The 26,292-nt window shown below is 37.7% G+C and overlaps 1 protein-coding gene across 1 annotated transcript in view; it reads right to left on the bottom strand.

The window, feature by feature from the left end:
- Positions 1 to 26,292, bottom strand: part of RYR3 (ryanodine receptor 3) — a 607,531-nt gene that overhangs the window by 435,971 nt on the left and 145,268 nt on the right. The window contains 5 exon segments of the mRNA XM_030559417.1: positions 1,467 to 1,588; positions 3,752 to 3,916; positions 10,979 to 11,135; positions 11,465 to 11,539; positions 17,466 to 17,559. Coding sequence (XP_030415277.1) covers positions 1,467 to 1,588; positions 3,752 to 3,916; positions 10,979 to 11,135; positions 11,465 to 11,539; positions 17,466 to 17,559 — 613 coding nt within the window.

Here is a 26,292-nt window from a genome sequence, read left to right as displayed (position 1 = left end):
AACAGCAGTAGAATCCTTTCCCCCTCATCTCCAGAGGGACGTTCTCTATTGCCCCCATTCTGAGGAAGTTATCTACTTCTGGGATGATGAGCTGCTTGTGAGAAGGGTCCCTGAAGAGGGACAGGGAAGGTGGGGTGGAGGGAGAGTCGGCCAAGAACTGCAGGGTGTAGCCCGAAGATATTATGTCACACACCCAACGGTCTGAGGTCAGTCACAACCAGGCTGACCGGAAGGGGCACAGGCAATTGAGAAAAGAGCAGGAAGGTGGATCCTGGGATGTTACTGGAGGACCATCCTTGAGCATGCCCTCAAAATGCCTGCTTCTGCCTTCCTTGGTTATTGGAAGGGCCAGGCTGAGCAGATAACTGGGAAGACAAAGGGTGTCATCATTTAAATCCCTAGTCTCTGTCCTTTTTCCTATAAGAGTCCCCTAGGACCTGGACAGAGGAGGCAGAACCTAAGAACTATATACAAAAGAGGAGGTAACAAAAACGGCTAACACTCTTGCGGTTCAAGATGAGGCACTTTGACTAACTGTCACAGGCAGTAAGAAGGAACTCGGAGGGCATAAGGTCGGCAGCACCTAATATACCAGCACATGAGCATGACACTCAAGAGGGTGTCACAGCCAACTCTACAGATACCCCTAATGCAAAAATCTCTGATGACTGTGCATGTGGGCGTGCACACACCTAGAATGGAATCTACATGAGTAAGCACTCAAAGAACAGTCTGATGTTTTAGGATACAGAATGTGGCCCCACCTACTTAATGGACTTTAACCATTGGGAACATAAAACACCTATTCTCCAAACTTTGTAAAGGGATGCAGTTCACTTCTGAATAGAATTCAAAGGGTTGATTTTGAGCTACAAAGTCATAAATGGTCTGAGTCCCAGCTACTTAAGAGAATCGCTTCTTCCCCACATGTAGCTGGGACAAATTCAGATCAGTAAGATGGTTCTGTTAACATTCTCTAAAATATGAGCATTTTGGGGACTGAGTTAAAGCATTTTTTGTGGAAAAGCCTTGACTCTGGAATTCAATTCTCATTGATCCAACAGAGCCTGAAACTTTCCAGACATAGTGCAAAGCTCATCCATTCTCTTAGGGCTCTGTTTCTTGGTGGGAAACAGTCTGCTGCATCTGGAAAGAACCTATTAAGGGCAGATGATGGTAAACATACCTTTTGAGAAAATTTACAAAATTAATAAAAAGTACATGATGGGGACATGCTATCAGTAAACATAAGGCCAAGTGAAAATTGGAATTGGACCCAAATATGAACTAGTGCCCTATGGTGTTTGGGTTCATTGCTCAAGTTCGGCTGATTGTAGAGACAGGCCTTACTGGCAAAGATAGGTCCCAGCTCTAATTATAAATCTAAAAATAATTAAATTCAAACATTTCAATATATTTGCAAGGAAGTACATGAAACCCATTACAGATAACACTGTGCCATATACCTTATGAACTGGCTAAATAAACTGGAAGTATTGCGAATGATTCGAGCAGCCTGGGATTCTTCATGTTGACACCTTTGTAATGTTAGACCATCATCCATATGTCCTTCTTGGTGTAATATAACCTATGAAATGTAAAAATAAAATCATGTTTGGAGGAAAATGTGCAACTGAAAATACAAAGCCTGTAATTAGGCAAATAAATTGCATTTGGCAGAAATAATATTTCAAATGTAATTTTAATACTTTGCATCTCTTGCTTCAATATTGTGCTAATATCTGCTACCTAATTTTGAATTATATATAGTGCTTGTATAATAGCTGAAATCCACTTTGTCCAGGCAATTCTAATACCGATAATTTGCCTATAACAATAATGCATAATTAATTCCTCAGTCTTTTTTAGCAAGATCACTTAGAAAAGAGTAAGAGAGATTATTAGTAAACCTTTGAGATTCTTTAAACTTCTTTTTAAAGATAACATAACAAAATTTCAATGTAAAAACAAAAATCTTTCCTTTCTAAGCTCTACCTTGCAGGAAAAGGAGGACTTAATTTACTATTTTAAGAATCACCAGTCTACAGGACTCCTGCATGGAAAAACTACTGACAGGAAAACCAGTTACAGTGGTTAACATCTTTAAGACATACTACCCATCAAGGGGAATGATGTTTTAAAAGCATCAGCATGTACCAAAAACTTCTTCTGATTCATCTAACCATTCTTACATTGACCTGGGTTCCTGATGGATCACCAAACTAATCACGGTCAGTCCAGGCCTTTCTAGATGGAAGACCTCAAAGAAACACTTAGGAGCTTCAAGAAGTGGTACTGATGTTTTAGTGGGTCGTAGCTCTGCCCTCCAACTATTCGCCCACCGTAATAACACAAGATGAGAGAACGCCATGCTGACTTTTGAAGAAGATACAAAACCCAGGTTCATTTGGAGTCATTCAATTCCATTGCAGTTTTTGCCAGAGTAGAATGATTTACCGTCCCAGCTAAATTTTAGCCTCAGTAATTACAGTCACACAATCTGAATACCCCTTTCATCTTAAGGATGGCTGAAATGATTAATATCAGTTTGTTGAGTTTGTAAAGGGATATAGGATCCTTGAGAGTGTTAAATATATATTTAATGCCCCTGTAAACATAACCACTGATGGATGATCACAATGCATCAGTCACTACTAGCTGTAAATCATAATTTTACTCAACAATTGCTAGTATCCACTGAAATAATTTTGCTTTCAGATATTGAATACCTTGCAAAAAGAATGACACATGGAGGTTACTTAATTCTTCTGGCACCAGTTCCATATCATTAGTCCTTAACACAACATTTTCATTTTCTTATTAGCACAATGTGTTCCAATTGTACAATCTACCATAACAGCTCTAACAATAACTTGGGAAAATGCTGTAGATAAACTATGTTAATTCTAACTCCATTATTCTTAGCAAAATGTACACGGACTCTGAAAAAAAAAAAGGGGGTGGTCATGTGCCTTAGACTAAAGAAATCACTTAAACACATCTCTCCCTTATAATGGAAGGTCAAGAGTGAGATCTTCTACAATTTTGGGGAATTAAAGAGAATGCCTCAGTACAAGGATTGCCCTTTCTTTTCATCAGCTCAGATTTGAGTATTTCAGTCTGTATTTTAAGTGATATCAGTATTATCTGGATCTCTACCTCTTCACTACACACTTTCTAGTAAATGGAATCATAAAAGGGGAATAGTTTCTACAACCATTATAAGAAGTTTCTAGAACTGCTCCTTGATATTAAAATGCCAACAGATTTCCTGATCTATGAACTAAGTAAATCTTGTACTAATCTGCGCCTGTGTTTCTCTAGCAGCAGGTCGGATGCAATGCAAAAAGAAAGCACCATAGATAGATGCTGCATGTTCTATCTTTCATATTTGTTTCTTTCCCCTTTTATGTGTGTTTTGTTCATTTTGTATAAAAGGAAACAGGATCAGACTTCAAACAACAAGAGCAAAAACAGCTCAACAGCTGGTGGAGGGGACTTGATCACAAATAAAGAGCATGGTGTTGCACCAGCCTGAAGTGTTCCTGAGTCTCTGAGAAGAGAGGGAGAAGGGCCGAACTGCAGGGTCATGGCATGCACCCCATTAGACTCCTACTATGTTCAATGTGGGTTTTTAAGGCACTCAACACCTCAACATTATCAGGATGAAAGGCAATATGACCCAATCAATCTCTTACATCTTTAATTTCTATGATTTTAGCTTATACTTTTCTTTTTTTTAAATGCTTACCTTTCTTTTCAAGGGTCCTAAACGTGGTGCTTTAGCATCCTGTGCTTGATAAGTCAGCCACAATGCACTGGTTACATGCTGGACAAAACAAATGGAATCACCATACTTTATTTCGGCGACTCCCATACCTTCTATGTCCCGTTTATGAACAGATTCCAGTTTTTCCTTTAGTTTAAAAAAAAATTAAAAGAAAAAGTATTAGTTTAATCTCAATAGTGCAAAGGCAAAAGCCAAAGTCACTAACGTTGATTAAAGCCTATACTAGCCACTTTGCTAACAGATGTAGCTAAAAGTACACCTTTACATAATTTATGCCTTGATGTAACCAAATCAATGGGTTACATTCTATCCTCAGAAAAAATGTTTATTTTAACTCATTTCATAATTGATTTTTCAGCACAACTCATTTCATAATAATTTTTCAGCACAACAACCAAACAATTAAATAAATAAGCCCATAAGTTCAACTTTTGTGAGGATTTCCACAAAGCTAGCATTACATGTATGTTAACACCCCCCACCCCAAAAAAAATAGAAAACAATTCTAGTTCACTTTTTATTCAAAGTGAATAAAGCAATGTCCCATCTACTCTGCAGCAGACACTGGTTTCTGAAGTGTTCCTCTGATATTAAGTTCAATTAATTTTCAGTGTGATTTTTTAATTTAAAATTGTATATCTAGAGAAAGTTGCTTGAGATTGTGGGATAAGCAAATTAGCTGGTTATTTCCTCTACAATGATCAGCAATTAATTAGTTCATAATGACAAATTTAGAGTTAGCACCCATGTGAGCTTAATGAGAATTATTCACATCTTTCCAACTATTGTATAGTACTTTTTGGAAACTCAGGCTACCACTAGACCACTTTACATTCAGTTCACAACTGAAAGGTTTTCTTCCCAACCACCATAGTGGGAAACAAGGGGCTTTTTTTGTGTTTGTTTTTTAAATGAAAGTTTGAATGCCAGTGTACAATTCTGGAGCAAGAAGTGGATTCTGCAGCAAATTCTATGACTGCAGATCTCATAGGACCCTGACAGTAAATTAAATAAGGAAATAGAATATTTGGAATGTATTATTTCAGTATGGGCTTTTCTATATGGCTATTTAAGGCACAGAAGCCAGGGTGGGAATGTAAAGAGCAGCAACATGCTGCACACTAACTGTCTGTGTGGATCCTCCTGTTGTACACTAAAAATTTGAAACACTAGTATGTCATAAGTGCAATACAGAACTTTTAATGAGCAGTAGCAGGGTCCACACAGCAACTTAGTGCATGGGAAGTCCAGGTGTGAATGTTCAATGCACTAGCCTGCTGCATACTAACTCCCTGAGCAGACAAGCCCTATGATTCCAAATATTTCAGAGCATTGTAAAAAAATAGATATAGGTACTATGTATCTAAATAAGTGCTATAGTAGAAATCTATACTCTATCTATAATATTGTTTAACAGTATTACATTTATATGCATTTTGCTTATTTTATTATTATTCAGTAAATGTTTTAACATTTGTTATGGAGGAATATTAACAACTTTCCTCTAGTTACAGATAACATTTATAGTTCAGTTAAGTGGTTGATTCAATGTCATGTGGAAGGCCAATGTGGAAAGAGGGGGTTCTAAAAGTTCAACAACCCAAACATACAAGGGAGTTCAATAATCAGTTGCTGCATTGACCCAATCCATATATATGGTACACAAACTAAGGAAAGAGAGTTATGAAGAGACTGATAGCATGAATTAAGAAAAGATGTTGTGATTATAGATTGAGCTTATTCGTCAACATGATTTATGGTATAGTTCTTAAAATAAAATTTTTTTACATTTGGACTAAACAGATTTAAGATTAAATGTCCAAGTTGCCGATGTTATCTGCAAGATTGCCCCCCACGCTTACTGCATTTCACTAAAAGCATTTCACTCTTTATCAAAAAAGTATTAATAGTTCTGTGAATGCAATTGTAGCAAAGCAGATAGTGTTGCTGTAGATAGATTAAGCCAGCAATTCCATCATGCTGCATATTCAGATCTAAAGGCAGAGAGCATGTATTTCCAAAGTCACATTTAGACTCATTGGTACATTAATCACTAGGTTAATTATAAACAATTTTTCATCAATGTTTATTTATTTATTTATGAGGACCTCGCCCCAATCACAAAATATAGATCTGATTTCTGGTATCAGGCAAAACGGATCCTAAGGATCTACCTCAGTAAGAGTGGAGGGCAATCTTGCAGAAGACATCAGCAACTTGGACATTTAATTTTATGACTTTTAAAAAAAATAATACATGGACTGAGCATTTCTGATATTTACAGTCTTCCTAATGTTACCAGGGTTAGGCCAGTCAATACTTCAGGTACAGACAGACCCACCAACGTTACTAAGATTATGTTTACTATTAATGTTCCAGTGATGCAAGGATGAAGCACAAGGTATTTGTCCTCTCTAAAATTCTGTGACAATACCAACTTAGGCCCCAGTAAATCAAGATGAGTCCTTTACCAAGGCCTAGCTCAGGGTTTCCACATGTTCCCCCTACAGTAAGGCAACAGGCAACCTTCATTCACTATCTCCCCTAATTCTTTCCACAAAGCAGGTCCTTAACAAACATGACCTCTACCTAATATCTGGATAGGTATTCATATCTTTTGGGTACATTGATAAGCCTGACTCATTCTTCTCTGCGCGCCAGAAGTCAGAGCAGAGAAGTTAAGGATGGTGGCAGGCTGGGAAGAGGACTTCCACTGAATTAGAGGTTTCAGAGCTGAGTAAATCAACTGAATGATTTTGTAAGGGCCCCTGATTTGCTCAAACTCACAATGAGAAAGACAAAGTAAGAACTGCCACACTGGATAATATCAATAGACCATATAGTCTAGTATCACCTTGCTGATAATGGTCAATGTTGGAAACTTTGGGGGAAGACCGAGCCCTCTGTCTGCCTCCAAATTCATGCAATACACATTGCTTAATATATTGCAATGTGTTGTATCCACTGCATGATTACTTAGTCCAGGCTGGGACATCAGCTAACCCTTTGTGGTAATACTATACAGCATAGGCTATTTTTCTCAATCTGGGAGCTAGAAACTCAGGAAGAGCTATAGTAACTGTTTGTCCAGCACCCTGGATTTAAAAAAAATCCCTTTGTGTTTACTGAAGTTAAATCCTGTCTCTTTCCTTTTGTAACATAAATCAAGTCTGTGGTTGGAAGGGTTATTTTGATCCCAGTGGCCAAACAGCCAATGTCCTTGAGTATAACAACAGCACTTGAATTTTTATTATCTTACCTCTTTGAAGTCAAGATATTGAGATATTAAAAATAGCTATTAAACATGAAGTGCATTTAATGATGTTTGCCATAACTATGTTAATTCTCTTTTCACTTGCATGGAGCTGCCACATTTCAATGTCAATTTAAGCCTGAATAGACAGCATTGCAATGCCAAGATTAAATGAAATTACTATGTACTCCTTGGGGATGCCATTATAATGTCAAAACCATGGGAAAATGTCAGATCAAGTTTATGGAGATTGTACTATGATGTCCAAATGAGATGAAATTTCATCTCATTTCAGTGCATATTTATGGTGAGGACATTATGACGTTATGAACTTCCAAAGAGAGTATAATACAATGTCACAAATGAAATAAAATAACTTTGGTGTCAATTATTAATGTTAGTTGATCAATTGCTTAATGTTTGCATAGCACTTTGAACAGGCAAAGGACTATAGTAATAACTCTGTGAAGCTTATGCCAAAGGAAACAACATTACTTCCGTACAAGCTTAAAGGGAGCATGTTATGATGTTGAAATCAAGCTATGTTAATACAACATTCGCTATCAAAATAAATTATTAAATTAAGTCATACTGAACCTCTAACTGTCCCCTTGTTAATGATATTAAGCCACAAAACAAAGTTTTTCTACCTCACAAATACACAACTGGAATTTTGGCCTTTTTAGATCAGTTCTTATTTTAACAGTTGTGACACTACATAACTCCCCCAGCTGTTTTGTTCCTTGGAGACTGGCCAGTTTCCCTATGATTTCAGCTAAACCACTTGATTTCACTCTAAAGGGAAGAGGGATGTTTTCTAGAAGCTGAAATGGTAGACAGGTCAGGATTCTTGGCAAAAGCCTGGTCTCTCTTTAAGTAGTTATACAGACCCCATCAGATGGTAGTGCCTACGCACTTATCTCTGCAAGGAACACCCTTTTCTTCCCTCCTCATAACCTGTGCTCAAGTTGCTTCCCTCAGGACAGGAACCAGTCAGGCTGAGGAAAACAAGTCCAACCAGGAGGTCTGGCTGGTGGCAAAGAAAAAAAAAATCAGCAGTTAACCAAATGGAAGGGTAGGGAGGGAAGGCTGACAGAATGGAGGAGGGTAAGCTGTATGATGCAATCAGTAAACTGGGAGGAGGGGCAAATTCTGTCAAAAATCTGGGGAATAGACCAAGGGAAAGTTGGGTATTCTCACTTCCCAGAGGGGAGCAGGACCACAAGTGGTGACAGAGGAGAGGTTTGTGTTATGAAGGGAGGGACAGGAATGTGATTGGAGCTATGTTGAGTCATAGAATCATAGAATATTAGGGTTGGAAGGGACCTCAGGAGGTCATCTAGTCCAACCCCCTGCTCAAAGCAGGACTCATCTATAGTCCTGCTGTAAAGAGCAGTAAGGAAAGGTCCTTAGGGTTAAGTTCACCCATCCCTAAAAATGATTAGGTAGATTAGACAATAATTAAAATGGTATCTTCACCTGCTTCATTTCTCCCTTTATTAACAGTACTTGGCAAAAGTTAAAGTGACTTGAGAAAAGCAGAGGCCTGCAGTCCAGGATTATAAAAAGAATAGCCTGAGCAAGCCAGCTCACTGAGCCTCTGGGCGTACCTTGTCAATGCCTATTTATTGCTGCTGCTGAATACTTCAGTCCTATAGCTCCATGTCCCTGAAGTCAGAAAATACAAAGCTTGAAATCTACTTTCTAATTTCTCTTCTACATTAATATAAAGGAAAAAGGAAAACATTCCTTCCATTTTAATTCTGCATGTGAAATGCAGTCTTTAGCTGGTGACAAATATAAAATATAAAATTAATAATCAATATTTGAACATTTGGAAACTATCATATAAAAAGAAATCTAAAATACCTATTTCATTATCTTCTACCAAAAATGAATTAAGCTTTATAACTGTTAAACTATTACAGCATCCTAATGCAATTTTAATTCCCAAAGATAGCTACACCCTGGCAGATATGTAGAAATGAAGCCAAATTATACTGTATGAGTCATCTGTTACTTTTAAATGCATTAGAATGTTATTTACTTTGACTCTGATGTTAATAATTTACTTTCATCTTTATATACTGTTAAGAAAACAAAACCTGAAATATAAAATATGAACTCTAAAATATAAAAAATAAAAAGAAACAAAAATATTATTTCCAAATTAATCTTAGTTATTCTATAGTTGTTCTCAGAAAGTCTTATAAATGGCAGCTGAGCTCAGCTTAGCAGAGTATGCCAAGTATTGTGCTAGAATGGGAACATCCCATCTCAAAGCAGGTTTCCACCCACCAGCTGTAGGGAAACTGTTGCCTCTCCAATCACAATAGAATATTTCCCTTAAAACACATAGGCTGACATTTTAAAACTTAGGTGCTCAAAAGTGGGCCCCTAAATCCATATTCAGAACTTAAATAATAGTCTGATTTTAAAACTGCTGGGCACCTGTCGTTCCCATTAACTTCAGTGGGAGTTATGGGTGCTCAATACCTCAGAAAAAAATCAGGATAAAGTAGGGCTGCAGGAAATGATACGTTTGAAAATGTTATTCATAATGGCCACAGAAAACAGATAAACTTGTTGGCGTATTTGTCATTAACATCTTTTCAGTCACCTTCACTCAAAGCAGTACAGTTGCCTACGAAATTCTCTCACAACATTTATACATTCATTTAATTTTTCTATAAGGCCCAGACTTCTTCATCGCTGCTCTATTTCTATATGGAGACATTAAGAAAGAATCTAATATGAATTCAAATTTTTAAATAAATTATTCCTAGTATTAGAGATGCTTGTGCAAAAGCAATTGAGTTAGTGGAAATAAGTGCATTGTGAATGTGCAAAGCAGGGAGAGAAGAAAAGTGCTAAACAGGCTCCCAGACCAGGAGGAATGCAGTTCAGAGGACAGAAGCCTAAATAATAACAGTGATGTGAGGTAAGGTTTGAGAAATGGGCTTATTTATTCAGAAAAAAATAAACCTGAAGGGAAGACATGATACTTGTCTACAAAGAACACAAAGGGGTATTTATAAGGAGCTCAGAAATAATTATTCTTACTTGTCAACAGAATAAGAACTAATAGGTAAGGTTACATCAATATCTGCAACATTCCCTTGAGCTTCCCCATATTTACTATAGAAAGACTGTGGATATGGAGGCTAACTTCAAGTATTTACTTATCTAAGGTGATTGTCAAGTGTTCAAAATGCCTCAATCATAGTATTAAATAATATATGTGGGAAAATACAGGTTAAAAGATAGCAGAAACCTCAAGGAGTTATGCAGTGGGTGACGCTGCCACAGTAAATTGCAGCATTGTCAGTACTGGAAATACCTGAGGCTAGACCACATCTCCTCTCTCCCTCACATTGGTACTGTTTTTCTCAACTGGAAATGAGGAAAAATGCTAGCACCACATGATTAGTTAGCAGCTCACTACAGGTCACAGTTTGAGAACCTGTGGTTTAGAGATTGACCAACTAAGTACTTGGGTTGAAATTCTTCACTTGCAATGCCACTGCTATCTATATGACTATATGACTACATGACTACCTAAAGTGAGAACCAGGGCAGAATTTGTTCCAATGAAATTAATCCTACCATGATATACAGTAAGAATGACTCTCTTAATGAGGTTCCTTCCAACTAAAATGGTTCTATGATCATATCATATCTAGAATAATTATATCTAAAGATAGTATGTCATCTTTTTTGCCTGTTAATAATTTTTTCCAGCATACAATAATCTCAGTTTGTTCAACATAGTATCACATTTTTAAGATTCAAAAAACACACTGCCATCTTCAACCAGAGTTACTATTCCTGTATTTGTATTCAAAATCACTCTCAACTACTTCTTCCTTTAAATAATGCTCTAAGATGCTGGAATCTATTTTGATCTAGCATTTGAGAGCTTCATAATTATTTACCTTTGATGCTCTAAAACAAAAGGAAGTAGATTTTGTGTCTGATTTCCCTCTGTCTAAAAGTGAAAGACCTTGCTCTTCAGTAAGTGCCAAGTACTGTCCTGTTGTAATGTGTCGAAGGCGGAAAAGTTGTCCCCACTTGATGTAACTGCCACTCCAACTAAACAAACAGATAGCAAAGATTAATCTCCAAATTACATGAAAAGAACATTTCCACTTTGAGATTTAAAAGACCTGCTGAAAATTCTAAAAAAAATCAAATTCACAAACAATTCTGCCTACGTATGATATGTTCAATATTTCTCTGCACCTTTGTATTATTACAGATTTCTTTTTATTAATATTAATGGATGGACTAAAATAAGTCAAGTAGCAGGGAAAAATATTTAAATCAAGTTATACCTCTGGATAATCCATAGCAGAAGATCCTATCCAACTCCTAGTAATTTAATGGGAGCTACAAACAACACTAGCCCAAAATTATAGTACCTTATACGAAGGGGTTCCACTCTCCACAAGGATCTTGCACGAACACCAGCTCCTCCTGTTTCATACAATACTCTCCTGCAGACAGATTGAAAAGATCATCTCCTTGCAGTTACTTATAATACAAGGATTTTATAACTTATTACAGGTTTCAGAGTAGCAGCCGTGTTAGTCTGTATTTGCAAAAAGAATGGGAGTACTTGTGGCACCTTAGAGACTAACAAATTTATTTCAGCATGAGCTTTCGTGAGCTACAGCTCACTTCTGATGAATCCAAAGAAGCGAGCTGTAGCTCACGAAAGCTCATGCTGAAATAAATTTGTTAGTCTCTAAGGTGCCACAAGTACTCCTGTTCTTAAAACTTATTACGTTACTGAACACTGTTTTTCCAGCCACGTTAAGTGGAAGTGAATGGAGACCAGACTCCTACTCATCAACTGCACTGTCTATGTAGTAGTTTAAGTTGATCCATAACCATTTGATTTTTTTGTTGCTAAATTTGTAGTGACTATAGAACAGTAGCTCTCTTTCCTCAGCTACCTCCTTATTAGGTAAATAATGTTCTAACTTCAAAAACACCAGATCAATTGTATGTCACTTGATTGTTCACAAATATTTCTAATTCATAGAGTTCCCCAATCACAAGTATGAATTAATAAGACTGTATGTACATAGAAGTACAATAGTAAACATAATTACAGATAACTGAACACATTCAGGAGCTGTAACTTACAGCCACCTGGGTAATCAGAACATCAATTTCAGAGTCTGAAATTCATTGCTGCACCAATATCTAAATTTCAAAGATGGTACATATATCTGTACATATTCCTAAATAAAAGTACTGTAATGTACTGTAATTCCAATTATATGTTGTGAGACAGTTATTACAATGCTATCTGTATGAATATTGCATTTTTATTGATAGAAAGACTCAGCTCTTGCATTTACTAAAGGGAAACACTGCCTACAAATATGAAAGAAAAATGTTGAATAAACAGCCCTCACAAAAACACTTAATTTAAGGAGTAAAGAACAATACAATAATCTTAAAAAGACAGACTACCTCAAATGAAAGATAAGCATAACACCAATAGCCCCTGTCCAACCATTCAGGAAAAGGTATGAAGTAAACAGTTTGGCTTCATACTATCCCTTGAAGGTCAACTGATTCAGGTTCTGCCAAATCAACAGGGGCAAATGAATTCCAGAGTTAAATCCCTCCATTCCCTGTCACCAGCCTCTAAGCTCTCAAATATCAGGACTATTATCTTAAAGGCATCAGCTGTTCTCAAATGCTGTGTTGGTGTATGGGGTAAGAGGCAGTCCCTCAGGTAGGTAAAACTAGCCACACAAGGCTGAGAAGGTAAGTATCAGCACTTTGATTTGCACCTGCAAGTGAGTAGAAAAATCAATGCACTCTTTGGGGCACTGGTGTAAAATGCTTCTTTGCAGACAAGCTGCTGCATTATTCACCAGTTCCATTTTGATTTGCCTATTAAGACAGCCCCATGTACATTATATTGCAGAAATCCAAACTGGAGGTTACACAAACAGTGGTGGTGGTTTACCAAGGGTATTATTTTTGGAATTTGATGATGGTCATTGCTAAATTTCCTTTTTCCACCAATGATTGGGCTCTCAGGCAAGATTTATGCAATTATTACTGTGTGTATACTTATGGTTTATGGAGTAACAAAGCACTGTACTCAAATAGCATTCCGCTGTGCTGGAAGACGACTTATTTAAGGCTTATTCCTTAGTCTTTATCATCTTTATTTTAAGGTATACTTAGATGTTTTAAAAACATCAACAAAATAACAATCGATTAAGTATGTTAATTATGAGAGTTCTGAAAGAGGGAGTATGAGAATTAAGGGACTACTCAACATTAATGCTTGATTCATATCAAGTCCTAAGCGTGTCTATCAAAATTTCCAGTTATTGATTCTTTTGTAGCTTTCATACACTTGTGAAAGGTAATCTGTGTGGTTTGGTTTTTCTTTTGTTCTCAATTGGGAGAAGGCAACAGGAAAGCCTAAGAAATGCGAGTGTAGTCAGTAATTAGTATTTGTTCAAAGGAACACACCAAACTGCAGAAGTGTTTCCTTTATTAATATGAATGACTGAAACTATTCCAAAAAAATCACAGAGGGGTTAAAATTGACAGGCCTAGAATAGTGGAACAAAAGACCTCATAACGGGTCCACTTGGTTAGAATATCAAAAATATGAAAAGTTTGACAGTCAAATTCAAATTTGATCCATGTAACATGATTTGGTTTCCATTTTACAAAGTATTGTTTAACAGGGCAGTTCAGACTGGTTTGTTTTAGGAATGTTTATCTTTTAAGATTACTGACTTCCAGGGTCAGGCCTGGCCTTTATGCTGCAATGGCAAATATTATAACACTTCTGGTGCTTGGATGAAATGACAGGAGTGATGACCAGAAAATTGCTTACGCAAACCAAATCTCATTCTATTTACCTTTGCAGAGGAAGACCTGCTCTGCCCTTAAGGGGGGCTGGACTTTTTCTTTATTTACATTTACTTTTCTGTTTTACAATAGAGCAAGCAGCAAAGTAGTTTAACTATCCCTAAGTCTACAGAATTCCTGCTCTGACAAGCCTGTTAAAATATTATAGACTTGTGTACAAGTTACATCCCATTGAATAGATAATATATTTTAAACTGAAGTTATATTCAGAAATGTGACTAAATTGGCATTGTGGGAACCACATAATTATTGTATCCTATAGTTTTCACATTGAATCTGTTTACTATTGTTTTTATTTGCTCAACTGTCAGGCCTGCGCACTCAACTTGTGATCTTTGTGTACATTTTCACTTGCAATAAAGATTCTGCAGATCCATTTCTGTCCACAGTCACAGCATTCAAACCAACTCAGATAAAATTTCCAAAAGTGCAACTGAGGACAGAACTTGACCATGCAACTGGAAACTGGTTTATACTACCACTGATTAGATACAAGCTAGAAATCAGTCAAGCTTGTTTTCTTAGAACAGTGTAGGCTCTGTAGTTCTAAACAAGATAAAAGAGTAGCAAAAACTTTTGGCCACTAATAAAAGCAGAAAGGATAGAGAACACCCACATGGATTAAACCTGCTGAGTAAGAAAGTGTCATTTTTACATAATCACCTTTCTGAACATAGCTGTTCTTTAAACATAATCTTTCCATTAACAAAAAACAAAAAAAAATCAGAGATGGTAATTTCCCTGATGCTGTCTTCCCAAAGCATTCCTAATAAATCTGAGGCAAAAACCATGTGCTACCATGTTAAAAATAATGTGAGCAGTGTGATGAATAGTGTGCTTCAACAGTATCTGTCCCAAGATGCACTTGTATTCTATCTAACCACACAAAGCCAAATCCCCAAAATATTACTTGACTTGTTTTGTGATTTTAACAGCAACATGAAGATATTATTTATGCACTTAATTTGCTTGCATCTTAGGAAAAAGAAAAAAATGAAATTTTCTTTGCTAAATAATGATAGCATTTAACTAGTTCTAATTAGGCTGTGAAGTTCACACATTGAGGTGAATGGGATCTGAGAAGGAACAAGGATCACATTGTGCTGTTTCTTGCTTACCAATGTCTTCTGCAAGATTGGATTATCAGAGAAGTAGCCCTTCTATTATTCTTGACAATGAAAAAAACATAACAATTTTCTTTTTAACTGAAATTGTATAATTTGCAGAATATTGTATAATGTAGTAAAAAAATCTCAAAGATCATTTTTCCACTGATGCAATTTTTTTTCATCCCTGATGCTCAGTCAGCGGTTTGGTTGTTTCTCATCACACCCTCACTGTTGTTTGTTTGGGGTTGGGGGAGGGGCCATTTGCTGTGTGTGTTTGAGCAAGGAACTATCAACATCACTGAGACTGTTGCCGCAACACACAGAGATGCAGCGCTCCTGCATGACAGGCCCCTATGTTCTGATCAGGCAAGAAGAATGTGCACTGGGCTGTCACAAAGGGTCAGGGCTTCCTTAGGCTCTACTAACGTACGTTAGCAAATGCCTAGTATCTGGCTCAGAATTTGTCTTCATTCATGCATTGTTTTAAGTCCTTCACCCCAGAATAAACAAAGCTCACATTCCTCAGCGAGGAGTCAGTCTTTGCCAAATTTCAGGTTAAACATTTTGGTCACTTTTGCTTAAGACTTAGTAAAAATGGTGGTTAGACTATTTTTACAATTACTGTAACTCCAGAAAGAAGTCACCTTCAGACAGAGACCAACCATGGGAAATTTTAGCCCCATTAGTAAATGTTTCAGAGAATGACCAAGCATGTGAAAGCAAGATTTATAATAGCAATTGTGTTTGAACCTTTTCTATAGAAAACACAAATACCCACCCTCACCTATTTAATGAATATGTAATACACAGAATTATTTTAAAACTGAAATTGCTTTTCTACATTGCAAGACTTTTTCTTCAATAAAACATGTAAAAACATGAACGTATTGTTTGCATATCAGGAGTGATAACAAGTGTGTGTTGCATGAATAGGGAATGCAAATAATTTGGAGTGAAATTCTCAAAATATCCACAAAGCTCTTAGTAATCAGGTCTGTAAGGAGTTGAGGTAATAAACTCCCCTTCCGCCAACACAGGGCAAGCTACAGGACCACAGTAGAAACTCCTCACAAGGCAGTGTTTCTGTTTCGCTGAAGTAGTGACTACTGCTCTTCCATGTTCCTCAGCAGGCATCTGCATAAGCAGGATTTGCAGAGGAACTTCCTCCAGTTCTCCCCTTCATGCCATCCATCAGACTCTAAGCTGGTGCAGGGGCTCCTTCTTGGTACACAGTGATCCCAGGCCTTCTTGTCCCCTGCGGCTGCTGCTCTGCTTGTGGCAGGAGAACTGAGTCCTGCCACGAATGGGCCTTCTGTCACGTGTGAATTGCACCATTATGAACAGCTGTCTTTGTAGAAGTCTTTTAAAAATTAAATTTCTCTTCCACAAAAGAAAAGACTATCAGAGATGAACATCTTAGGCAGCTCTATTAATAGTAACACAGGAATTTCAGGTTGTCTGGAACAGGTTGAGCAAGTGGACTATAATACACAAAACCCTTTTCTACAAGCAATGTACCATGAACCAAAGTGATTTTCTGTCTCTCATGTAGTTCTTACTAATTAATTTTGCTGACTCTCTTTTTCCTACATCTGTTCCTATTTTTCAAATGTATTTTGTTTTATAGAATCTGTGTGTGACTGTTCTGAACATAAAGCAGTTCAAACTGGATACTAATGTTTAATTTTTTCTGAAATCCTGGTGATGACAATGCAACTCCAAACCAATCTCAGTACATTATATCACTGCTGTGGGTAAACTTCAAAAACTATTCCAGATGGCATTCCTAGTCAGATGGGAATTTCTCCTGTTCTTGAAATACCAATTTGTAATGAACTGGTCTTGCTTCATTAACATAAATAATAACTTTTTCAATTGTAACACTGTATTTATACAGTGTTTTCAGAATGCATATAAAGCTGCCGGTTGAAGCAAGATCACTGGGGAGTATTAGACACTTGCCAAACATATTTAAAAATAAAGTGAGAGAGAGACACACACACACACACACACAAGATGAGAGGCCTAATGACTGCATGACTCATTTTCATGTTTTTAGTTGCAACTGACTTCTAGTGAAATAGTAGCAAGTAAATTCGTCCTTGTGATTTCTCTACATATTGAAAAAAATTGTGCCATTATTTACACCAGTGCAACCTCACTAACCTCAGTGAGATTGCAAGGGTAGTATGGAGGTCAAAGTTTGCCCCACTATCAGTACCGGGCATTCAGAAATTGTATAAAAGTTCTGCACATTCATGAGCACACACACACACTTTACAGTTTTATATTTACTCACACAAAGAAAAATACTGAGAAAAAAATTTACTGATATATAAAGCTGCACTTTGATTTTCAGGGAAAAAAAGAAAGTGTATAAAAATCCATGCTCACTCACTTCTGCTGTGAATCACTCTGGTCTGTAGATGGGATTGTCAAACATTCATCATGGCCATGAAAAAAACGCACTACATGCCCACCAAGTAGATATCCTGGAGAAGAATCATATTACCTAATTAACTTGTGGAGACATTGATAAAAGCAATAATATTTGTGAAGTCCACAGTTAAATACTGACTAAATCCAGGTTTTACATCAGCAGTGAAATTAAATAAGTACATACATTTGATGTCATACAGATTATTGTATTACTTTAGTATGATATTGTTTTCAACAAAAAAAAGTCTGCATTGAAACTGAAGATGAAAAAAGAAAATAAGTATCCCAGACATTTAAGAGCTAAATTAGGATTCAGAGATAGGCAAGTGGAAATTAAAGCTTCCATAATTACTATTGTTTTGAGAGTGGCATTTTGAAGCAAAAGCATAGTCAAATGCATATTATTACAGTTTTGAGACAGAAGTGAGTTTTCTAAATTATTGAAATTTAACGTCTACTGTACAAAATGTCTTGTTAAGTGAAGCTATCAGCCCACTTTGACATTTATAATGTGTGTCAAAATCAAAACTGCATAGCAATAGAAGGTGATTGAGGCAGAGAAAAACACTTAGCTATTCTGCAGGTTTAGATTTAAATGGAGGCTATCTTTCCAACCCATTTAACACAAAGACTGCAGGTCAAATGTAGGCAGTTTGCTGCACAGCACAAAAGAAGAAACATGATTAATCAACATCTTACTGTGAACTGTTCTAACGTCACCCGTCAAATCTGTGCTTTTTAGTTTTTTTAAAAAGAACACACCTCTAAAGTGGGGCAAAAAAGGTTAGAACAGCAGTTCTCAAACTGTGGGTCGGGACCCCAAAGTGGGTTGTGACTCTCTTTTAATGGAGTCGTCATGGCTTGTGTAAGACTTGCTGAGGCCCAGGCTCAGGACCGAAGCCAGAGCTCCACCACCCAGGGCTGAAGCCCTCACTGGTGGGGCTCAGATTATAGGTCCCCTGCCTGGGTCTGTTTGCCAATGAATCATTGATATCTACTCTGAAAATGATCTTTAACCAGTTTTGCACCCACCTTCCAGTAATTTCATCTTGTTTGCTTATGAGAGTTTCATTTGGGGCTGTGTCAAAACCCTTACTAAAATCAAGCTATATCACATCTACTGCTTCCCTCGCATCCACTAGGCCACTCGCCCTGTCAGAGAAGGAAATTAGGTTGATTTGAAACATTCTTGACAAATCAAAGCTGGCTATTCCTTATAAATCTATTACTTAATAATTTGTTTCAGTATCTTTCCAGGTAAAAAAGTTAGGTTGACTCATCTTTTTGTTCCCCTTTTTAACTACAGCTATAGTTTGCCCTTCTCCAGTCTTCTCAGGCCGCGTGAGTTTTCAGCTAATTGTTAATGGTTCCAAGATTGTTTCAGCTAGTTCCTTAATTACCCTAGGGTGAATTTCATCAGGCCCTGCTGATGTGAATACATTTTACTTATTTAAATATTCTTTAACCTGTTTTCCTCTATTTTGCCTATGTTCCTTCCGCCTTGTTAATACTCTGTTGAGTATCTGGTCAACATTCACACTTCTAGTGAACCCTGAAGCAAAATAGGCATTAAACACCTCAGCCTTCTTGATGTCATTATTAGCTCTCCTTCCCCGCTATGCAGAATATCTATACTTTCCTTCATCTTCCTCTTGCTCCTAACATATTAAAGAACCTCTACTTCTTGACTTCTATGTCCTTTGCTAAGTATAATTTATTCTGTACCTTAGCTTTTCTGATTTTGTCCCTACATGATTGTGCTATTCTTCTGTACTCATCCTTAGCCATTCATCCTTGTTTCCACATTTTGTAGGATTCTTTTCTGATTTTCAGGTCATTAAAATGATCCTGATGGAGCTACACTGGCCCTCTCATTATTCTTCCTATGTTTTCTTTGCATCGAGATAGTTTGCATTTTTGCCTTTAATATCGCCTCCTTAAGAAACTGCCAGCATTCCTGAATTCTTTTCATCCCTTAGATTTTCTTCCAATGGGACCTTACCTACTAGTTCTCTGAGTTTGTTAAAGTCTGCTTTTGTGAAATCCATTCTCCTTATTTTGCTGCTTTCACTCCTTCCTTTTTTTTTTTTTTGGAATCATGAAATCTATCATTGCATGATCATGTTTACCCAAATGGCCTTCAACCTTCCGATTTCTAACCAATTCCACCCTGCTAGTCAGATTCAAGTCTAAATAGGCAGGCTCACTGGTTTCTTCCTTCATCTTGCAGAACAAAAAGTTGCCCCCAATACATTCCAAGAACTTATTGGATATTTTGTGTTGCCATTTTGTAACATATGTTTGGGTAGTTTAAGTCTCCCAATTACTACTAGGTCTTGTGTTTTCAATATTTCTATGTTCCAGAAATGCCTAATCCACCTCCTTCTCCTTAGTCGGTTGTCTCTATAGTAGACCTCTTCCATGATACCACTCTTATTTTTCCCCCTCTTTTATCTGTATTCAGAAACTTTCAATTGGTCTGCCCCTCATCTCCTTCTGGACCTCAGAATAAGTGTATATATTCTTGATGTATAATGCAACACCTCTTCCCTTCTTCCTGCCTGTCCTTCTTGGACAAGCTATGCTCCTTATAACAGTCATGATATTTACCCCACCGAGTCTATGTCTCACCAATTAAGTCACAATTTAGCTTATATACTAATAGTTCCAGTTCATCCAGTTTATCCCCATACTCCTATGGCACTCTCCACAGTGTCTGCACCAGGGGAGTTCTTCCTGGACAGATAAGAGGCTTTTATGCTCCTATAAGCAGCTCTAGGGTTTTTACCTAACATAAAAAAGACAGAGAGACCTCATATTTTTGCATTTAAGATGAGGAGGCATTTGCAGATCCCTGTTGCATCAGGATTTGAAAGGATATCTTTGTAAGAAGAATCAATAAGAAACCTCTGGAACATGAGAAAGAAAGCCTTGAATAACTTGATAGTACTGACCCAAAGATAGATTGATGCTACATATGATATATTGATTTCCATATGTAAATGGCCAAGTTTTAAAAATGTGACCTTCATTTAAGTAGGTGCACCTGCGCGCATGTATATTTTTCTAACACTACCGATAGACAGGTGCTATAGACTTGCTGTCTATATGCACTCTCATATGCAAATGACAAATGCAAATTTTCAAACAGGTAGTGTAAAAGTGCATAATTAAATAACTGGATACATCGGAGGTTTACACAAACATACAGATATTTGCATGCATAATCCAGATATCTATATTACACTAAGGTAATAGCAAGCCTGATTTATGCTCATACAGAAATGTATGCACACTTTTGTGAACAAAAGATAAACCTAGGACCAGAATTACACTTAGAGATGCAGGTGACGATGCTTGAAAAACTAATGGGCAAAGATGCATACAGAAATAATTGAAGCCATTTTTGAAAATCTGGCCCACGTATTCTGATATCAAATACTGGAAAATAACCTTTTTGATAGAAAATTTTTTGCTACAAAAATTAACAGCAGTAATAATATAACAATACTAATAAAGCATTAACTGAGCCACTGAAAATTAATGGCACATTTTATAATTAGTCCACAACATTCTGTGACAAGGCACCTTCTCAGGCTCACCAGCCTCGTCTGCTTTTTGCCTTGGTGAGACAGGCTTGGGTAAATTAGTCCCTCTTGGTGGCAGAGGGGAAGTCTGTTCCTTCTCTCCATCAGTCTTTTTAGCTTGTTTTTCTCCCTTATGGGAGGGAATGCAGCTTCCCTTCCTGGTGAGGCTGGTTGTCTTGCTGCACCTGACCTACTGGTAGCAGGACTGACTCACTCACACTCTCTCCTCTTTTCCCTCCTCCCCACAGGGGAGGGTTTAAAAAGGTCTCAGGCAGCCCTTAGTTGGAATCAGCTGATCCTAACTGACCTCAGGTAACTCACTCTCAGCTGTTCCTAATTGATTCTCTGGTTGTCCCTTCTCAGCTGAACCTGATTGACCTGTAGTTATCCCTCCCCAGTTGATAGGGAGGAGGGCCATTTAATCCTCTGAAACTGTTTTCTACCCCCCTCCCTCGCAGCTGTCTGTCTTGAGTTTATCACAATCCTTACACATAAAGCATAATTTTATATTATTTCCATTCATCTTTTTTTTTTTTTTAGTACATGCTTTGCCTCCAAAACAGACTCTCTCTAATAGGTGTTAAAACATTCACAAGTTAGTCATAGTTCTTCTTGCATTATTACAAATAGACAAAATTCTATCAAAATATTTTTGATGTTTAAGAGTAATGCACAGTTCATCCTCTGGGACTATTAATTGCTTAATTTATTTTAAAAATTAGTATATTCAGTGTTCGTCATCTTAATGACAACAAACGAAAGTTGTGTCCCATTGTGAGTCTCATCTTTAGTAATTAGATATCTTTTATTTTAAATATATTCTGCATACACAGAACATTGATAAGAGATTTGGAGTTACAATTTTTTTACATAATTATAGCAATATTCTGAAAATAAGGGTAGTCTTACCAAAAAGCACTTGTGTTTGAGGATTTTATTCTACTTAAAAAATGTGGCCTCAAAAGGTGATACAGAATGTAACAACTTGAGAACATTTGGTACCCATGAAAGTGAAGACCTAATAGCACTGGCTTGAACAAAGCATAATACAGATAGGGATGCCGCTCAAAATTCTCCCGTCCACCTAGCTACCACCTCTCAGGAAGGTAGAGTACCTATCTCAATGGGAGAATGCCTCCCATCAGTGTAGTTAGCATCTTCACTGAAGGGCTACTGTGGTACAGTTGCATTGCTGCAGCATTTTAAGTGTAGATATGCCCAATATCTTCTTACATGTCATCACTTCTTTAAACTAAAGAACATAAAAATGAAGTCATCTTTCCTGAAATTTCTATGCTGTCCATTTCCTACTTTTCTCCTTCACTTTTGTCTAAGTTTGTTGAAAAGTTCACTTTTCTCTGTGTTTATCTTTCATTCCCCCAATTCCTTTTCCTGTCATATACCCAGGCTCTCCAAAACTTGCTGCTGCTTCTTATAATGTTTCTATCATACCTCTTCCTCTTCCCTTACTGCCAAAAACATAGTTCACTTGGTGCTTCTTTCTTACCTACACTATCCTAACATCTTTCCATCCAGTTTCCCGGATTCTTTTCTTTCCAATATGTTTTTCTGCATAATTAAGATTAATTACCTGTAACCGGTGTGAAAGTAGAAAAAAAGAATAAAGGAAATTTCAATACAGTGTAGTTTGTAAGCAAAAGTCAGACTGGCTGTAACCGTAATAACGCAAAATTTGTAAAAGCAAAAATTGTGTAAGGTAAGTAAAAAAGAACTGTGTAAAAACTTGTGGTGACCTTGTGTTAAATAAGTAAAAAAATGTAGACTGTAGTCTAAATAGGTAAAAAAAAAAAATCAGAACAACATGTATAAACAAAATGCAGCTGTCGCCCATTATTGTATGAAAAAAGGGTATAAATGCTTGCTGTAAATGTTTACCTGTAGAGAGACCTGTTTTGTTCTCTCTCTCCATGCAATTGCTAAAAAATAAAGTGTATCTAACTTGCTGCACCCAAACCTAAGAGTAAAAACTCTGTTTTTCTCCAACACCAGCATTCTCTGAGATGAGCCTCTGCTCAGTCCTACTTGTTGGACCAAGGCAACTGCACCACAAGCTTTTGGAGAGCACCATCCATTGGGGGCACTTTTCCCTCCTGGAGGGTTCCAAAGGTATAAAAAAAGTGATTGGCCCCAACAGATCCTCAGTTCTTCCATTAATTCAGGAATTCCTATCCTGAGACTCCTAAAAAGTGGGGAACACAAATACCAGGGTCTCATCTCAAAGTACTCCAGTTACTTAATTTCTTCTTCAAATGGCTTCTGTATATTCCCACCCTTTTAGAAAGCAGTACAAAGCCTAGGAAGGCAGGCTGAGTTCTTCTAGAGAAATAAAAACAGCAGGAATGCCAAGGAAGCATCAGTTTTGGCTGCCAGGTCAAGAATGAATAGAGGTGAATGAACGTCTTGCTCTCTCAAAGCATGTTTTAATGTAGGGATTTTTTTTTGCTGAAAATACATGTACAGCTGCAGTTTCAGTCATGCAATATGGTGTGATGAAGACAGTGTGAGGGCTTGTCTTCAATGCTGCCTTTGTCTTGGATGAAGACTGACATTTCCAGAAGGCTGAAGCTGTCAGGTCATGATAATTGTGAAACATAGTGCATTTTACATGGACAACCTTTGGACCACAAAGGACGGACTCGTTGTCACATACTGGGGCACAATGCAAACTAGTGGGGGTCTGTGTCACCCCTGCCCTGCAACCATGGGGGCCTTACAATGCTTTGCTGTAGTATCTCCCAGCTGGGATGCTCACAACAGTCTTCCAGCATATAAGCCGCACCCTGAGTGTCTGTGCGTAACTGCAGCCTGCTAGCTACCCCCTGGCTTTCACCAGCCTTGGTTATATCAAGATGACCCCAATTCACACATTTCTGGGGAAGATCTGGGACTGGGTGTGTCCTGTATGATCCAGACCTCTACTGGACAGTCAGAGGAAGGGGTAATCACTACCAGCCAGCATGGATTTACCAAGAAACAAATCATGCCAAACCAGTTTGATTTTCTTCTTTGACAGGGTAACTGGTTTGGTGGATAGGGAGAATGCTGTGGACATAATATACCTGGACTTCAGCAAGGCTTTTGACATAGTCCTACATGACATTCTGATAAGTAAGCTGGAGAAATGCAGGCTTGGCAGAACTACCATTACGTGGATACATAATCGGTCAAACAAATGCAGACAAAGAGTAACTATTAATGGAATGATATTAGATCAGATATTATACAGGGATCCGCTCTGGGTCCAGTGTTGTTTAACATATTTATTCAAGATCTGGATGTAGGAACAGAGAGCTTATTAATCAAATTTGCAGATGACGCAAAGCTAAGGGAGTTGCAAACCCTTTGGAAGATAGAGCTAAAATTCAGACGGATCTTGATAAATTGGAGAACTGGGCTATAGACAACAAAATGAAATTCAACAAAGACATACATAAGTGCTAAACTTAGGAAGAAAAACCAAATGCACAAATACAGAATGGAGGATAACTGGCTTGGCAGCAGCACTGTTGAGAAGGATCTGGGAGTTGTGGTGGATCACAACCTCAACATGAGTCAGCAATGTGATGCTGTTTCAAAAAACCCACAAAAAAAGCAATTTTAAGTTGCATTAACAGAGTCATAACATGCAAATCATGGGAGGTGATAGTACCACTCTACTCGATGCTGGTTAGGCCTCAGCTGGCGTACTGTCTCCAATTTTGGTCACCCACATATAGAATGGATGTGGAGAAATTGGAAAGGATCCAGAGGAGACTGACAAAAATGATCAAAGGAATGGAATGCAAGCCATTCGTGCAAAGGCTGAAGGAACTGGGTATATTTTCTTTGGAAAAGAGATTAAGGGGGGGACAAGATGGCTATCTTCAAATACTTGAAAGTCTGACATAAAAAGATGGAGAAAAGTTGTTCTCTCTTGCTACAGAGGGCAGGACATGAGACAATGGATTCAAACTATAGCACTGCAGATTTATATTGAATATCAAGAAAAACTTCCTAACTGTAAGAACAGTAGGACAATGGAACAGACTGCTTAAGGAGTTGTAGAAGATCCTTCACTGGAGGCTTTCAAAAGGAGGCTGGATAATCATCTGTCTTGGATGGTTTAGACCCAACAAATCCTGCATCGTGGCAGGGGGTTAGACTAGATGACCTTTGCAGTCTCTTCTATTCCTATGTTTCTAGAAGTCTATGATTTAATGAAATGCCAATAAATAATTTGAGTACACTGTGTGTGATACCAACACACTGTACTTTCAGCGGTTAGAAGGAACTCAGGAGAGGTTGGGGCCACTCTTCCTTTTAAACCCTTGGAACCCTCCAGGAAAGCAGAGAGAGGGAGGGGTTAGAAGCCCCAACAGACACTGCTTTCCAGAAGGTTCCAGAAGTTTGGAGTGAACAAGCTTGATTCCACAGACAAGAATATACAGAGGCCACTGAAACAGCCTTACTGTCAAGGTTGAATCCCCACTCTGTCACTCCGAGTGCAGAAGTGGGAGCCCACAAGGATTTTAAAAATTAATACTTGCCACTCCAGGCTTGTATTACACTCCCAAGGTTACAGCTTTTCTCTGGCCATGGCTTAGTAAATGCTGCCTCCACCCAAACACAAAAAAAACCAAAACCAAAACCAAAACAAACTTTTGAACCCAGGAAGGAGCATTTGGAATTCCTCTCTGTGGGGTACCCTTAAGCCCTTTCATCCCCACCACTCTGGGGAAGAGCTGAGAAAAAAAACAAAGGAAATTAGCTGTGGCTACCAGCTAATCAAACAACATGCACAAACCTCTTAGGACACCAAACATCCAATTCTGTTCTTAAAAAAGGCAAATTTTATTAAAAACAAAAAGGGAAAATTACATCTGGAATTTAGGCTTTTGCTAGATTTTAGAAGAGCAATTCCAAAAATCAAGTACCCATAATAGCTTTCTTGGCGGTTAAGCTTAAAGTTTACGAGCAAACAAAAGCATCTGGGGTTAGCACAGAGGAGATCCACAAGCCAAAATACAAAATAAACCTGACTGCGTCTAACTAAACATTCCTTATCCAAATAATTTCCTCTAGGTATGAAAGATGATTTTTCATACCTGGTTCAAGCCTTACACAGCATTGCTGCTCCATCCCTGCAGCCCAGAGAACAACAGACAAAGGGAAAGTTTCTTTCCCAATTTTAAAAAGCTT

The sequence above is a fragment of the Gopherus evgoodei genome, chromosome 4, assembly GCF_007399415.2.
Source record: "Gopherus evgoodei ecotype Sinaloan lineage chromosome 4, rGopEvg1_v1.p, whole genome shotgun sequence".
NCBI lineage: Eukaryota > Metazoa > Chordata > Testudines > Testudinidae > Gopherus > Gopherus evgoodei.
This window is presented reverse-complemented; position numbering and strand designations above follow the sequence as displayed.